This window comes from Homarus americanus, unplaced genomic scaffold (assembly GCF_018991925.1).
Source record: "Homarus americanus isolate GMGI-L3 unplaced genomic scaffold, GMGI_Hamer_2.0 scaffold45244, whole genome shotgun sequence".
In the NCBI taxonomy this organism is placed as follows: Eukaryota; Metazoa; Arthropoda; class Malacostraca; order Decapoda; family Nephropidae; genus Homarus; species Homarus americanus.
The window spans coordinates 1-17,312 of NW_024743081.1; the positions used below are offsets into that span (position 1 = coordinate 1).

General features: G+C 47.9%; 1 protein-coding gene across 1 annotated transcript; it reads right to left on the reverse strand.

Moving 5' to 3' along the window:
- Positions 1 to 8,819: 8,819 nt before the first annotated feature.
- LOC121877111 (acetylcholine receptor subunit alpha-like) lies at positions 8,820 to 17,072 on the reverse strand (the record flags this gene model as incomplete). The annotated part of the gene is made up of 3 exons (XM_042382738.1): positions 8,820 to 8,966; positions 9,259 to 9,400; positions 16,963 to 17,072. Coding segments are annotated over 3 exons (399 nt in total), but the record flags the coding sequence as incomplete, so codon positions are not given.
- Positions 17,073 to 17,312: the final 240 nt, after the last annotated feature.

Here is a 17,312-nt window from a genome sequence, read left to right on the forward strand (position 1 = left end):
ATCGTTCAATTGCATGTTAGAGACAGAGTAGAGATGGGTGAGAGACAGTGGGATGGGTGGAGGACAGTGGGATGGGTGGGGACAATTGAGGATGGGTGGGGGACCAGTGGGGGATGGGTGGGAGGACAGTGGGGATTAGATTTGGGGACGGTGGGGGATGGGTGGGGGACGGTGGGGATGGGTGGGAGGACAGTGGGATGGGTGGGGCTGGTGGGGATGGGTGGGGGACAGAGTGGGGGGATGGTGCAGGAGGAGGTGGGGAGTGGGTGGGGGGACAGTAGTGGGGATGGGTGGGGGACAGTGGGGGATGGGTGGAGGTGGTGGGGATGGGTGGAGGACAGTGGGGATGGGTGGGGATGACAGTTGGGATGGGTGGGGGGCAGTGGGGATGGGTGGAGGACGTGGGTGGGTGGGGATGGTGGGGATGGGTGAGCCAGTGGGGATGGGTGGGGGCCAGTGAGATGGGTGGGGACGGTGGGGATGGGTGGGGACAGTGGGGATGGGTGGTGGGGACCGGTGGGGATGGGTGGAGGGGACAGTGGGGATGGGTTGGGCAGTGGGGATGGGTGGGGAGGCCAGTGGGGATGGGTGGGGGACAGTGGGGATGCGTTGGGGATGATGGGGATGGGGTGGGGGACGGTGGGGATGGGTGGGGGACAGTGGGGATGGGTGGAGGACGGTGGGGTGGGTGGGGACGGTGGGGGATGGGTGGGGAGGCAGGGTGGGGATGGGTGGAGGACGGTGGGGATGGGTTGGGACGGTGGGGATGGGTGGGGGGCTGAGTGGGGATGGGTGGGGACAGTGGGGATGGGTGGAGGGGACAGTGGGGATGGGTGAGTGGGACGGTGAGGATGGGTGAGGACAGTGGGATGGGTTGGGGGACGGTGGGGGTGGGTGGGGCGACAGTGGGGATGGTGGGACAGTGGGGATGGGTGGGGAGCAGTGGGGATCGTTGGGGGGGAGCGGTGGGGAGTGGGTGGGGGCGAGTGGGGATGGGTGGGGGACCAGTGGGGGATGGGTGGGGATGGGTGGGGACAGTGGGGGGATGGGTGGAGGACAGTGGGGGATGGGTGGGGGGGCAGGGTGGGGATGGGTGGGGACAGTGGGGATGGTTGGGGACAGTGGGGATGGGTGGGGGACAGTGGGGATGGGTGGGGAGTGGGGGATGCGTTGGGGACAGTGGGGGCGTTGGGGACAGTGGGGATGCGGTGGGACAGTGGGGAGATGGGTGAGGACAGGTGAGATGGGTGGGGGGATGGGTAGTGGGTGGGGACAGTGGGGATGGTTGGGAGCGAAGTGGGGATGGGTGGAGGACGGTGGGGATGGGTGGAGGGACGGTGGGGATGGGTGGGGAGGACAGTGGGGATGGGTGGGGGGACGGTGGGGATGGGTGGGGACAGTGGGGATGGGTGGGGGCAGTGGGGATGGGTGGGGGCCAGTGGGGATGGGTGGGGACTGTGGTGGGATGGGTGGGGGGCAGTGGGGATGGGAGGACGGTGGGGATGGTGGGACAGTGGGGGATGCGTTGGGACAGTGGGGATGGGTGGGACAGTGGGGGATGGTTGGGAGGACAGTGGGGATGGGTGAGGGACAGTGAGATGGGTGGGGCAGTGGGGATGGGTGAGAGACAGTGGGGATGGGTGGGGGAGGCAGTGGGGATGGGTGGGGGCAGGTGGGGGTGGTTGGAGAGGGAGGGACAGTGGGGATGGGTGGAGGATGCAGTGGGGATGGGTGGGGGACAGTGGGATGGGTGGGGAGGGCAGTGGGGATGGGTGGGGGCCGGTGGGGATGGGTGGAGGACAGTGGGGATGGGTGGGGGCCCAGTGGGGATGGGTGGGGACGGTGGGGGTCGTTGGAGGACGGTGGGGATGGGTGGGGGACGGTGGGGATGGTGGAGGACAGTGGGGATGGGTGGGGGCAGTGGGGATGATGGGGGACAGTGGGATGGGTGGGGGGCCAGTGGGGGTGGGTGGGGGGGCGATGGGATAGGTGGGGAGACAGTGGGATGGGTGGGGACAGTGGGGATGGGTGGGGGACAGTGGGGATGGGTGGGGACAGGTGGGATGGGTTGGGGACAGTGGGGATGGGTGGAGGACGGTGGGGATGGATGGGGAGTGGGGATGGGTGGGACCAGTGGGGATGGGTGGGGCGGTGGGGATGGGTGGGGGACAGTGGGGATGGGTGTGGAGGACAGTGGGGATGGGTGGGGACGGTGGGGATGGGTGGGGACAGTGGGGATGGGTGGGGGGACAGTGGGGATGGGTGGGGGACAGTGGGGGATGGGTGGGGAGGACAGTGGGGGATGGGTGGGGACCAGTGGGGATGGGTGGGGACAGTGGGGATGGGTGGGGACAGTGGGGATGGGTGGAGACAGTTGGGATGGGTGAGGCGGTGAGGATGGGTAGAGACAGTGGGATGTGGGGGAGACAGTGGGGATGTGGGAGACCAGTGGGGATGGGTGAGACAGTTGGGATGGGTGAGGGGGCCAGTGGGGATGGGTGGAGACAGTGGGGATGGGTGGAGGACGGTGGGGATGGGGTGGGGGAGTGGTGGGATGGGTGGGGAGGACGGTGGGGGATGGGTGGAGACAGTGGGGATGGGTGGGGGACAGTGTGGGTGCTGGTGGGGGACGTGGGGATGGGTGGAGGAGCGGTGGGGATGGGTGGGGGACAGTGGGGATGGGTGGGGGGACAGTGGGGGATGGTGGAGGCGGTGGGGATGGGTGGGACAGTGGGGATGGTGGGGGAGTGGGAGAGACGTGGGGTGGGACAGTGGGGATGGGTGAGGACAGAGTGGGGATGGGTGGAGGACAGTGGGGGATGGAGGACAGTGGGGATGGGTGGGGACAGTGGGGATGGGTGGAGGACAGGTGGGGATGGGTGGGGGCAGTGGGGATGGGTGGAGGGACGGTGGGGATGGGTTGGGGGACAGTGGGGGATGGGTGGGGGACAGTGGGGGATGGGTTGGGGACAGGTGGGGGATGGGTGGGACAGTGGGGATGGGTGTGGGGGACAGTGGGGATGGGTGGGGGGAGGGGCTGGTGGGGATGGGTGGGGCCAGTGGGGGATGGGTGGGGGACAGTGGGGTGGGGGACAGTGGGGATGGGTGGGGGAGTGAGATGGGTAGAGACAGTGGGGATGGGTGGGGAGACAGTGAGATGGGTGGGGAGGGCGATGGGGATGGGGTGAGAGATGGGTGGGGACAGGGTGGGGGAAGTGAGGATGGGTGGGGGACAGTGGGGGATGGGTGGGGGGCAGTGGGGGTCGTTTGGGGACAGTGGGGATGGGTGGAGGACGGTGGGGGATGGGTGGGACGTGGGGGATGGGTGGGGCGCTGGGGATGGGTGGGGACCAGTGGGGGATGGGTGGGGGGTGAGTGGGGATGGGGTGGGACAGTGGGGATGGGTGTGGAGATGAGTGGGGATGGGTGGGACAAGTGGGGAGGTGGGAAGTGGGGGACGATGGGCAGTGGGTGGGACAGTGGGGAGATGGGTGAGAGACGCAGTGGGATGGGTGGGAGACAGTGGGATGGGTGGGGCAGTGAGGATGGGTGGGGCAGTGGGGATGGGTGGGACACGGTGGGGATGGATGGGGGAGGGCAGTGGGGATGGGTGGGAGACAGTGGGGATGGGTGGGACAGGGGGTGGGGAGACAGTGGGGGATGGTTGGGGAGCCAGTGGGATGGGTGGGGACAGTGGGGATGGGTGGGGGGAGTGGGGATGGGTGGGGGGACAGTGGGGATGGGTGGGGCGAGTGGGGATGGGTGGGGACAGTGGGGATGGGTGGGGGACAGTGGGGGATGGGTGGGGGCGGTGGGGATGGGTGGGGGACAGTGGGGATGGGTGGGGACAGTGGGGATGGGTGGGGACAGTGGGGATGGGTGGGGACAGTGGGATGGGTGGGGGCAGTGGGGATGGTGGGGACAGTGGGATGGGTGGGGACGGGGTGGGGATGGGTGGAGACAGTGGGATGCGTTGGGAGGCCAGTGGGGGATGGGTGGGGGACAGGTGGGGGATGGGTGGGGGACAGTGGGGATGGGTGGGGACGGTGGGGGATGGGTGGAGGACGGTGGGGGATGGGTGGGGGCAGTGGGGATGGGTTGGGGACAGTGGGGATGGGTGGGGGGACAGTGGGGATGGGTGGGGGACGGTGGGGATGGGTGGGGGGGGCAGTGGGGATGGGTGGGGGGACAGGTGGGGATGGGTGGGACAGTGGGGGATGGGTGGGGGACAGTGGGGATGGGTGGGGGGCGGGGATGGGTGGGGACAGTGGGGGATGGGTGGGGGGGAGTGGGGATGGGTGGGGGACAGTAGTAGAGATGGTGGGGAGACAGTGGGGTGGGTGGGGACGAGTGGGGATGGGTGGGAGACGGTGTGGATGGGATGAGGACAGGAGTGGGATGGGTGGGGACAGTGATGGGGATGGGTGGAGACAGGTGGGGATGGGTGGAGGGGCGGGCAGGTGGGGATGGGTGGGGACAGTGGGGATGGGTGGAGGACAGTGGGGGATGGGTGGGGGCCAGTGGGGATGGGTGGGGGACAGTGGGGGATGGGTGGGGGGGCCAGTGGGGGATGGGTGGGGGCGGGTGGGGATGGGTGGGGAGCGGAGTGGGGATGGGTGGAGGACAGTGGGGATGGGTGGGGGGCCGGTGGGGATGTGGGTGGGGGGACGGTGGGATGGGTGGGGGCCAGTGGGGGATGGGTGGGGGGACAGTGGGGGATGGGTGGGGGGGCCCAGTGGGGATGGGTGGGGACAGTGGGAATGGGTAGAGGCAGTAGGGATGGGTAGAGACAGTGGGATGGGTGGGGGCAGTGGGGATGGGTGGGGCAGTGAGGATGGGTGGGGGGCAGTGAGATGGGTGGGGGCAGTGGGGATGGGTGGGGGGCAGTGGGGTGGTGGGGGGGTGGGGATGGGTGGGGGGCAGTGGGGTGGTTGGGGCAGTGGGGATGGGTGGGGGCAGTGGGGGGATGGGTGGGGGCCAGTGGGGATGGGTGGGGGAGTGGGGGATGGTGGAGACAGGTGGGGATGGGTGGGACGGTGGGGATGGTTGGGACATTGAGATGGAGTGGAGGGAGACGGTTGTGCCTGATGGCTGGGACCGGCCAGAGATGTCCTCCGCGACATGTAGAACTCAGTGGGGTCGACGCCGATCTCTACAATGGGGTTATTCAGGCCTCATCCGTGTGTCAGGAAGTCGACCTGCAACACCAAAGGTTCTTTAGTGTCAACATCATGGTAATATGTCAACATCATGGCATTGGTAGTATGTCAACATCATGGTAATATGTCAATATCATGGTGGTATGTCAACATCATGGTGGTTATTACTTAACATCATGGTGGTATGTCAGCATCATGGTAATATGTCAATATCATGAGTGGTATGTCAACATCATGGTAGTTGGTAGCAACATCATGGTAGTATGTCAGCATCATGGTGGTATGTCAAACATCATGGTGAGTATGTCAACATCATGGTGGTATGTCAGCATCAGTGAGTATGTCCAGCATCATGGTAGTTATTGCCAACATCATGGTGGTTAATCAACATCATGGTAGTTGTGCCAACATCTGGTGAATGTCAACGTGTAGTGGTTGTGCCAACATCATGGTAGTATGTCAACATCATGGTAGTTATTGTAACGTATGAGTAGTAATAATACAGCATCATGGTAGTTATTACCCAACATCATAGTAGTATGTCAACATCATAGTAGTTATTATAACTTATTATGTGGTAGTATGTCAACATCATGGTGGTTAATTACTTAACATTATGGTAGTATCTCAGCATCATGGTGGTTGTGCCAACATCATGGTAATATCATCAACATCATGGTGGTTGTGCCAACATTATGGTGAGTGTATGTCAGCATCATGGTAGTTGTTATGACATCATAGTAGTATCAACATCATGGTGGTTAAGTGCCAACATTGTGGTGAAATATGTCAGCATATGGTGGTTGTGCCAGCATCATGAAGTGGTATGTCAACATCAGCAAATGGTTGTATGGCAATAGTAACAAGCATTAAAGAATAAAAGGCATTTGTATATTATCGTCTATTAATATCAGAACATTTATGAAATTTTCGTTTGTAACATCAAAACATTTGTATAGTTATCTGATCTGTTAACATCAAAACATTTTGTAGCTATCGTCTGTAACATCAAAACTGTTGTAAACTATCGTCTATTAACAACAAAACATTGTAAATTATCGTCTATTAACAACAAAACATTGTAAATTATCGTCTGGTAACATAAAACATTGTAGTATCGTGCAACAACAACAAAAAACATTGTAATTATCGTCTATTAACATAAAAACATTTGTAAGTTATCGTCCTGTAAACATCGAACAAATTGTAAACTATCGTCTATTAACATCAAAACATTGTAAACTGTAAGTCTGGTAACAACCAAAACGTTGTAAATTATCGTCTATTAACGACAAAACCATTTGTAAAATTATCGTCTGTTAAAACTATCAAAGAAACGGTAGCAGGATTATCGTCTGGTAACTATCAAAGGCATTGTAAGCCTATCGATCTATTAACGTCAAGAGCATTGTGAAGCTAATAATTAAACAACAAGCAAAACATTTATCAATTATCGTCTATTAACAACAAAAACATTTATGAAATTATCGTCTATTAAACATAAAAACATTGTAAGTTATCAAATCCTATTAACTATCAAAACATTTAGCAAACTAATAGTCTATGTAAAACATTGGCAAACTATCAAATACTAATAACATCAAACATTGGCAAACTACCGTCCGTTAAAGAGACAAAGCCATTCTGTTTATTATCGTTACGTTATAAAAAAGACGAGGGACTCTCCTGCAAGATGATTGACCCGGCCGCAGAAAGATCTGAACTGACAAGATGTCTTGCTGACCACCTCCTCGAGCAACCTTACAGTAATACCTTCTGTATCTGAAGGTCCTCCTCTCTTTTGAGGGTCAATCACATATTTTCCTCAGATGAGATCAATATTATTCACCTGATGCTACTAGGGTGTTATATGTTGTGTTATGTTGTGTTATGTTGTGTTATGTTGTGTTATGTTATGTTATGTTATGTTATGTTGGAGTGTCGGGTGGATAATAAACAGGTTAGGTTCTTAGCTTTAGGTTAGGTTATGTAAGGTAAATTAAGTTTGTTACTTAGGTTAGCAGTGGAATTAGGGTAGATTGTGATAGGTTAGGGTAGGGTTAGCGTTAAGGTGGTTTATCTTCAGGTGGTCTCTTTCCTCATCCTTCAATCTCCATTTACTTTCTATTCTCATTTTGTCACTTTCTCTTTGCTAACGTTTCACGGTAGATACATTTACTAATTATGGACATTATTTGGGAAGGTGTCAAACATTATTCTTTGGACTCAACAACAGTCTACACGCTGCTGTATAATAGAAACATTGTAACAAAAACTAAATATGTAATCCTTACATCAGTTACAAGGTGTGTGGAATTTGCTCACAAGACAAATGCTCTACAAGATAAATACTCGACAACATTAATGGAAAGGTTAGGTTAGGTTAGAGTTAGTTAGGTTAGGTTTGTCTGCTTGTGTGTGTCGCAAGCCACTAACTCAGGTTGGTCTGTTCTTTATTGCATTTGGCAGGGTGTTTATTTTGAATTGTTGAGTACAGGGAAAACTGTCACAACCGGAGAAAATCTACTGTATTTGAGTAGAGGGTTACATGGGATAACACCTTTCTCATTTCTATCCTTTGGGTGAATGAACCCAGAACACAATAGTGAGGGTCAGACATTATTAGCATATATATTATTGTTATCTATTAAGGGATTTTGTATTGTACATTTTAAAGAATACAATTTAATATATTTTTCTATTGTATAATTACTGAACGCTCGTACACTCTTTCTGTCATGATTTTGTCTGTAGAATTATAGGTACTGGCCGTAGGGGTTTTGGCCTTTAGTATCTGTTGAAGCCGACGGACGGTGAGGTCTCTGTTGACCGACAGTCAGGTAAGAGTCTCTGTTATTTCGACGCAGGTAGGTCTCTGTTGACCGACGGACGGAGTAGGTCTCTGTTGACTCGACGGACGGTAAGGTCTCTGTTGACCGACGGACAGGTAGGTCTCGTGTGTCGTGTGTCATGGATAATTTTTTCTGTGTCCTTGGCAGCTGATTATTTGGTAGCAGTCATAGAGGCAACTTTGAGAGTAGTTACATCTTTGTAATAGTTTATGTTTAATATGTGTGTAGAGTAAAATATTGAACTGTGAGTGTGAAGCCCTTATATTATCTTGATAGATCAACATTTTTTTGTGCAGTGTTATTTCATCCCTTAAATACATTGATGTTTTCTTTACTCATGAAGGGTTAGATCAACATGTTAATGGTGTAGAATATTTATATATATGGTTAATATTTTGGAATTTGATTATGTCTTTTTAACATGTTATTGCTTGGATGTTGCATCTTAGTGCCTGTATTTTACTCACTATTATTGATATTTTGCTAATGAAATAATTGTGCAAGTGGAAATACTTCTTCGGTAAATAATTAATGGACAACTTGCAGAATTTTTTGACTGGTGAAGCAACTAAGACAAAGACTCTGGTGGAAGCCATCGTGGTCAGAAATGAGACATTCACCTGGGAAGCCATCGTGGGTCAGAAGTAAGGACATGCTCATGGAAGCCATCGTGGATGTGGACACTCACCTGGGTATCGTTGGGTCCAGAATGGGATACTCACCTGGAATCTATCGCCAGGTCCTGGTAAGGACGCTCACCTGGGGAAGTCTCGTGGGTCCTGGGTAGGAGGGCACTCACCTGGAGTCATCATGGGTATGGAGTAAGAAGGGACTCTCCTGGGAAGTCTTCGTGGGTCCTGGAGTAAGGGACACTCATGAAGTCTTCGTGGGTCCTGGAGTAAGGACACTCACCTGGAAGCCATCGTTGGTCCTGGAGTAGGAAGGACACTCTCACCTGAAGCCATCGTAGGTCCAGAAGTGAAGGACACTCACTGGAAGCCATCGTAGGTCAGAAGTAAGGACACTCACTGGAAGTCATCACAGGTCCTGGAGTAAGAAGGACACTCACCTGGAAGTCATCATGGGTCCTGGAGTAAGAAGGGCACTCTCACCTGGAAGTCATCGTGGGTCCTGGAGTGGAAGGACACTCACCTGGGAAGTCATCGTGGGTCCTGGAGTAAGAAGGACACTCACCTACCAAGTCATCGTGGGTCCTGGGTAAGAACTGGAGTAGAAGGACCGCTCACCTGGAAGCCATCATAGGTCCAGGAACCAAACTTCATGAGCACACGTCTGTTCGTCGAAGGAAAGAACTCGACATCGATCTCACACGAGGACTTGTAGATAGCTGGAGGTTTCCACTCCCAGCCATCGAAGTGCAAGCGTTGCCTTTGTTGACAGCGTCACCTCAGAAGTTCCCGTAGGCACTGTGGGTGAGGAAAGAAGTGTGAGGAGGAGATATGATGATGTGTGAGGAAAGGGGAGAACAAGACAAACTGAGCAGGGCATTAGATAAGAAGTTACAAGGTGTTATGACGGAGAGGTAGGGAGGTGTTGAGTGGGAGAGAGAGAACAAGTAGAGAAGAGAGTATGAGGACAAGTGAAGAGAGTATGAGAGAACAAGTAGAAAGAGGTATGAAGAAGATGGAGACAGTGGTTATGAGTATGGTTATGACAAGAGATAATGAGGGGGAGATGAAGAGTGGTGATGGAAGGTGGTCAGGTGATGACACAGAGCTCCGTTATGGTGATGAAGGTGGTCAGGTGATGACAGAGGCTCCGTTATGGTGATGAAGGGTGGTCAGAGTGATGACACAGAGCTCCGTTATGGTGATAAAGGGTGGTCAGGTGATGACTGCAGAGACTCCGTTATAGTGATGAAGGTGGTCAGAGTGATGACACAGGCTCCGTTATTTTGATGAAGGTGAGGTCAGGTGATGACACAGAACTCCGTTATGGTGATGAAGGTGGTCAGAGTGATGACACAGGCTCCGTTATGGTGATGAGGTGGTCAGAGTGATGACACAGAGGCTCCGTTATGGTGATGAGGATGGTGAAGATGAGATAAAAAGTGAGAGAGGTATTATGAAGCCTCTATTAGGCTAAATAATGTGGTAACGAGATTACTTAGCAGAATATTAGATGTAATGTGTTGTCTAATGGTGATTATGACATATTTTTGACCAGAGTTGATGATCTGGAGCTTTCTGCCTCATTTTACACACAATTGCAGGGTCTCAATTGTTTCTCTTCATGCACAACTGTATACATATATGTTTCTCACTTTTGAACTGTTTTTTCATTTTGTAATTCTGTATTTTTGTTTGTTTGTGTGTGTGTGTGTATTATTATGTATGTGTGTGTGTGTGTGTGTGTGTGTGTGTGTGTGTGTGTGTGTGTGTGTACATTTCTCTTTCAGGTCTTCAATGTGGGTGTGACCTGTGCTGGTGAGTATTCCTTCATAAAATTATTTGTAAAACAAAAACAATAATTAAGTTCAAGTCTTACAGTATTACGTGGTGGATGGTGGTGGTGAGGTGGTGGTGGTGTGGTGGTGGTGTGGTGGTGGTGGTGGTGGTGGACAGTGTGGCGTGTGGTGGTGGTAATGAGCGTGTGGCGTGGTGGTGTTGGTGGTGGTGGTTGGACGGTGTGGCGTGGTGTGTGGTTGGTGGTGGTGGTGCACAGTGTGGCGTAGTTGATCATTACATTCCAACATGTTAACAGCTAGTTCTGTGCTCTGGATGGTTTGTCTAGCTATCTCTTTCTACTATCTTCTAGAATAGAGATTTTTCAGATATCTATATTTAGTACCTGGGTGGTGAAAACACAACAAAAAAACTTCTTTATTAAATTATTGCTCATTTTCTTCATCATTAGGTTAACTGTGATATCTGGCAAAACGACTCTGGTCCCATCTCATCTCATGTTTGCGTTTGGTACAATCCTTTGGGGCTTGGCTCCCGCCTCCTTGCTATCCTCAGTTCAACTATTTTCCCTTTTCTTTATAATTTTAACCCACAATACAATACCTTACTCTGCCTGGCACTTCCTTTGGCAATAATGTTCTAATTTATTTATCATTTAGGGTCATTTTTGTCTGATCAGGATTTTTTGTGTGTTATGTTTTGCCTTTGGTGCATTAAGTAACTCGTTATTTAATTTGTTGTGGAACTTCAAGCAATCCTAGTTAGTTATCTGGGTTTAATTATGCATGTTCACTGTCGGTTCCCCTCTCTCTAGCTGCCTCTTTAGACTTTATCAAAGTTTGCCGCTTAAATCTGAGAATTTGTGGAATTTTTTTTTTGTCTGACTAAAATCAACTGGAATCAATTTCTTTGTGATCTTGTTTTGCAGTTGTTCCTACTCTGAGCTTAACATTGGTTTTCTAGTTTTCTACAGAATGGAATTAAAGTAATTATTACCCGGGTGGGTTTTCTCTGTAAGTTGACTATTTCTGATTTTAGGAAAGGAATTTCAGTGTTTGAAATTGGTGAACAGTGGTGAATAGTGCCGGTGTGAAAACAACTAACAGTAATGGCTGGGTCTGCAAGCTTGCCTTCACAAAGTGTTGGTCCCAGGTACCCAGTGGTAGCTGCCCGTGATTCTTTCTTAAGCTATTAATCAGTCCACTATGGTGAGCTGGGACAATGCCTCCTGTGACACCAGACCACGTGGTGCCCATGATCTTGTGACAGGTGCTGACTGAAGTGATGTGAGGTTCCTCCTGAATGTTTACTACAGGCCCTCTAACACCGTCTGTGAGTTACTACCTACGTGATGCTCTCATAACACATGCCATCTGGGAGATTACAATTGTGGGGCCCCTCTTTACCGTCTGTTTAGAATTACACCACGTCAGGTCCTTCACACCATCTGTGGGGGTGCCACCCGTGGGTACACCATCAGAACTACTACACCACGTGTTTGTTTGTTTTCAACACCTATTAATCTGTGATTCTGTTCCTTCTCTAATGAAGAGGATTTTGTTCGCTCCAATCAATAAGTCATTTTATGTCTGACAGAGGCGTAGGGCAATACTGCCGTCTCTCCCGCCACATCTCTTGCTATCTCTAATACAACTTTTTCAATCCAGTTAGGAAAGACTTAAACACAATCTCTTCAGGATTTATGCTCCTTCAGGAGTTGAACTGGAGAATATTTGGGGCTGTGGCTGTGATATTTGGATAGTGTGTTTGTTGTGTGTTGTGTGTGTGTTGTGTGTGTGTGTGTGTGTGTGTGTGTGTGTGTGTGTGTGTGTGCTTTATCAATTGTAAACATTTGATAATTTTGAATAATATCATGAGGCGTCTGGTTGGCCAAACTCTATCTGGCCCCGACTAATGATGTAGTCTGATATCTGACAATCTAGACGAATACTTTACTCTTTTATTATATATTTTATAATAAAAAAACAAAAAAATTCCAATATTTAACATCATTCTTCAGAAGACCAAATGTTTATCAGTTATCCTTCTTCATATGCTAGAAGACCAAATGTTTATCGGTATATCCTTCTTCATATACTAGAAGACCAAATGTTTATCGTTATATCCTTCTTCATATACTAGAAGACCAAATGTTTATCGTTATATCCTTCTTCATTATACTAGAAGACCAAATGTTTATCGGTATATCCTTCTTCATATACTAGAAGACCAAATGTTTTATTCCATCCTACTAAGAACTGAAAACCTTTTATCGTTATATCCTTCTTCATATACTAGAAGACCAAATGTTTATCTGTATATCCTTCTATACCAAATGTTTATCATTATATCCTTCTTCGTTTCAAATATTTTATCTACTAGAAGACCAAATGTTTTTATCGTTACCATCCTTCTTCTACTAGAAGACCAAATGTTTGTTATATCGCTTCTTCTGCCTACTAGAAGACCAAATGTTTATCGTTCTCTTATCCTTCTTCATTACTATACAGACCAAATGTTTACCGTTATATCCTTCTTCATAACTTACTAGAAGTAAATGTTTATCATTATACATCCTTCTTCATATACTTTAGGAATGGACATCGTTATATCCTTCTTCATATTCTAGAAGACCAAATGTTTATCGTTTCCTTCTCTATATTCCTACTAAAGACCATCTTTATCATTATATCCTTCTTCATACTCTAGAAAGACCAAAATGTTTATCGTTATATCCCTATTCCTACTACTAGAAAGACCAAATGTTTATCGTTATATACTTCTTCATGCTACTAGAAAATGTTTACCGTTACTTCATACTAGAAGACCAAATGTTTATCGTTATACTCTCTTCTACTGAAGACCAAATGTTTATCGTAATTATATCCTTTTTTCATATACTAGAAGACCAAAATGTTTATCGGTATATCCTATTTAGCTACCTATCTTCTAGAAGACCAAATGTTTATCGTTGTTCTCTTCTTCCTTATACTAGAAGACCAAATGTTTATCTCGTTATCCTTCTTCTCTTACTAGGAATAAAATGTTTATCAGTTATATCCTTCTTCATATACTGAAGACCAAATGTTTATCGGTATATCCTTCTTCAATATTTTACTCGTTATATCCTTCTTCATATACTGGAAGACCAAATGTATTTCCCGTTATATCCTTCTTCATATACTAGAAGACCAAATGTTTATCGTTATATCCTTCTTCTGTATGCTAGAAGACCAAATGTTTATCGTTATATCCTTTTTCTTATACAAAGATATTAATGTTTATCATTATATCCTTCTTCATATACTAGAAGACCAAATGTTTTACCGTTATATCTTATATACTAGAAGACCAAATTTTATCGGTATATATTTCATTATACATTTTAAAGACTAAATGTTACCGTTATATCCTTCTTCATATACTGAAATTTATTTGTGTTTTATGAGAACTGTAAGATGTTTATAACCCACAGCAACACCTGTCTCTCCACAAATATACCCTGTCCACACACCTGCCCCAGTAACACGCCTGTAGCACTGCTTACCTGCCCCACAGTAACACCCCTTTGTGCTTTCCTACAGTAACACCTGTCCCACAGTGCCACTTTGCAGCAACACTTACAATAACACCTGCCTCCTGTAACACCAGCCTCTTTTTTACAGTACCCTCACGACAACACCAGCCCCACACGTGCCAACTCCCACCCAGCCCCACAGTAACACCTGCAACACCTGCCCCACAATATTACCACACTGTTTCAGCCATTGGTTGTTTTTACAGCGTGTGTCCGTGGGTCTGTGTGTGTATGTCTTTCATTGTCTCCTGTGTGAATGCGGTTGGATATACTGGGACTGGTGGGGAACAAGTTAACTGTGTGTTGGTAGATATTGGGTTATAACTCCTTGCATATGTGGCAATAATTGATGAATTTTGCTGTGCCTTCAGTTAGCGCGATGTGGGTAGCAGGCACCCTGATCCTCCCCCTAGGCTAGGCCTGCCTCACTGGGCTAGAACTCACCGTGTGAGGCCAGGGTTATAAGTCTATTTTATTCCTCACACCACAATGCTATGCTTCAGTGATTTGCCTCTCCCCACACCTGATCAGCAGAACTTATCCCTACATCAGTGTGTGTGTGATCACAGTGATTGTCGGTGATATGACCATTCCTGTTCGTGTATAATTCGACTGATAAGCTGGGGTGGCAAGCAAACAACTCAGACCATTCACATAAATCCCTGTTACCTGTTACACTATCTTTTCTGTCCCGGTGCATGAGCTGGTTCCCATAATTGTAACCATGGGGTCGACGACGAGCTGCACTCAGCGGGTGTTCCTGACGAAGGAAATGAGATGGACAGTCATGAGGACACTGATGTGGCCTTTCGGGAGGTTGCTGATGCATTGAAAAAACCAGCAAAATGAAGAAATGCGTTGCTGAAGAAGGACTATGGAGGACCTTCCGATGGAAAAAGCATGGCGGACTAAGGAATGAAGCAGAGAAGAGCCATTACGTGCATGACGCAAATAGGGCGGCAGGTTAATTTAGGGGCGGTATGCAAATGCACTACAGGAGGATTAAATAAACTGCAAGTGGTCGAAAAAAGGCAAATGGAATTCAACACCAGCAAGTGCAGCGTGCTTTGGAAGGAACGATTTTGTCATGCGTTACAGCTGTAACATCAACCTTAAGTCGACTTGTGAGAAGTCTTTAGGGTTGTAAGCCGGGAATCTTGGACTGAAAACAGTGCGTTAATCTTGGAAATAAGGCAAGCAGGTATTGGGTTTTATATGTAGAATTGTAGTAATAAGAGCAGAGGTCGCATTGAACATCTTGCTTTAGTCAGGCCTCGATTATGCGTTTATGCGGTTCAGTTCGTGTTCTTATTATAGATTGATATCATGTTTACTTTATTCGTTTTGTGACAAAAATTATTCCGGACTTAGACACCTTCATGTCAAGATAGATTAAAAGAAATTTACTTGCATTCCTGAAGTACGAAAGAGTGCGGGGAATATGATGAAGTATTTAAGTGGGTGAGAAGGAATCCAATAAAAGGAGATATAAAGTTCTTTATAATATCAGCAGGATAGGACTCGGAGTAACGATTTAATTTGGTGATTTTAGGTTTTAGGAGGAGATGGAAGAAACTGGTTCTCTAAAATAGGTTGGTGGACAGGTGAACAAGCTTATACAAATTTGTTTGTAGTCGCTGAACTCTGGAGAAAGTTTTTAAAGGAGGCTGGATAGATTCATGGATGATAGAGAGTGGTAGTAACTTTCTCGACAGGAGCTGCCATGCACAGGCCAACCGGTCAGTGCAGACTCCTTATTTTCTTCTTATGATCTTATCTACCCCCAGGCTAAATATATGGTGTTTCTTTTCGAAGACACAACTAGTTGGATGAAGGTTGATTGTCCAGAACCTGAATGAGGGAACCATATCGCGACTTGAATGCCATCCCAGGTAGCACCCTCGTTTCGTCTATGTAGGCCGAGAGGCAGCTACTATCAGCATCTCATTGATGGAAAGGTGGTCACTACATCTCATCAAGATTGATGAACCTGTCCAACCAAGAATGAAGGAATACCTTATCACCCACTTCCCGAGATATTCCCCCAGTGGCGCTCTGCTTCAGGGCGTCCCTGAGACAACATTACTTCTTCAGCAGATGTAGTGTTCATAGTAATATCAGACGGTGGATTCCCCTCCCCCCTGTTGTGTGACTGCTTTGAACAACCTATGTACCAAGAAATGTATTTGGGAATACATAAGACAGAAGGTGTTCTACAAGACATTTTCTATCGGGAGGAGTCTGCACCCAGGATGGTGTCGGTGGAGGATGAGCGACTACTCTGGGTTGTCCTGAATACTTCCATCAGTAACTGCCCTTTATAGACGTTGACCCATCAATTATAATAATAATAATAATAATAATAATAATAATAATAATAATAATAATAATAATATTAATAATAATAATAATAATAATAATAATAATAATATTAATAATCCAGAAATAATAATAATAATAATAATAATAATAATCCAGTAATAATAATAATAATAATAATAATAATAATAATAATAATAAACAAATGAACAAACAGACACATATATATATATATATATATATATATATATATATATATATATATATATATATATATATATATATATATATATATATATATATATATATATATATATATATGACCTAATTCTTTGTGTATGAACCTCTGTCCTGTGTGGCAGTGAGAAGTGAATTACTCAGAATAGGCAAACTGTACTCCAAGCTTTGCCAATAAATTTGTTAACTGTTAAAACTACAGTAACATCACCACAAAAACAGCTACCCACAGTAATAACATCACAGTAACACAACTACAGTAACACGTGCCCACAGTAACACCTGCCGTACAGTAACACCTGAAGCACAGTATTACCACCACATTAATACTTACCCCACCGTAACATCACCACAGTAACAGCACCATAGTAACATGGGTGTAAGTAACTCACTTGTTGTATAGCACTATATCCGGGCGCCAGATATGATCAGAAGGAACATGTAACATGACCACCCCTCCATACTCCTCCGGGTCCCACTTCAGCTTGTAGTCGTACCAGAACTGTAACAAGGAATACAGGTCGTTACTAGAATGTTAAGCAGTCGGTCATTAACCTAACATAATCAAATTTGACCCAATTGGATTACCCAACCTAACCTAACCTAGGCCAAGCTAACCTAACCTAACCTCACCTTTCCTAACCTCCTTGTACTATTCCTTGTCTCACAGACAGTAGTACTTATATAAATACGGGTTAACACATTTGTGTTCTATAATTATATCACCCCTCACAATTTTCCA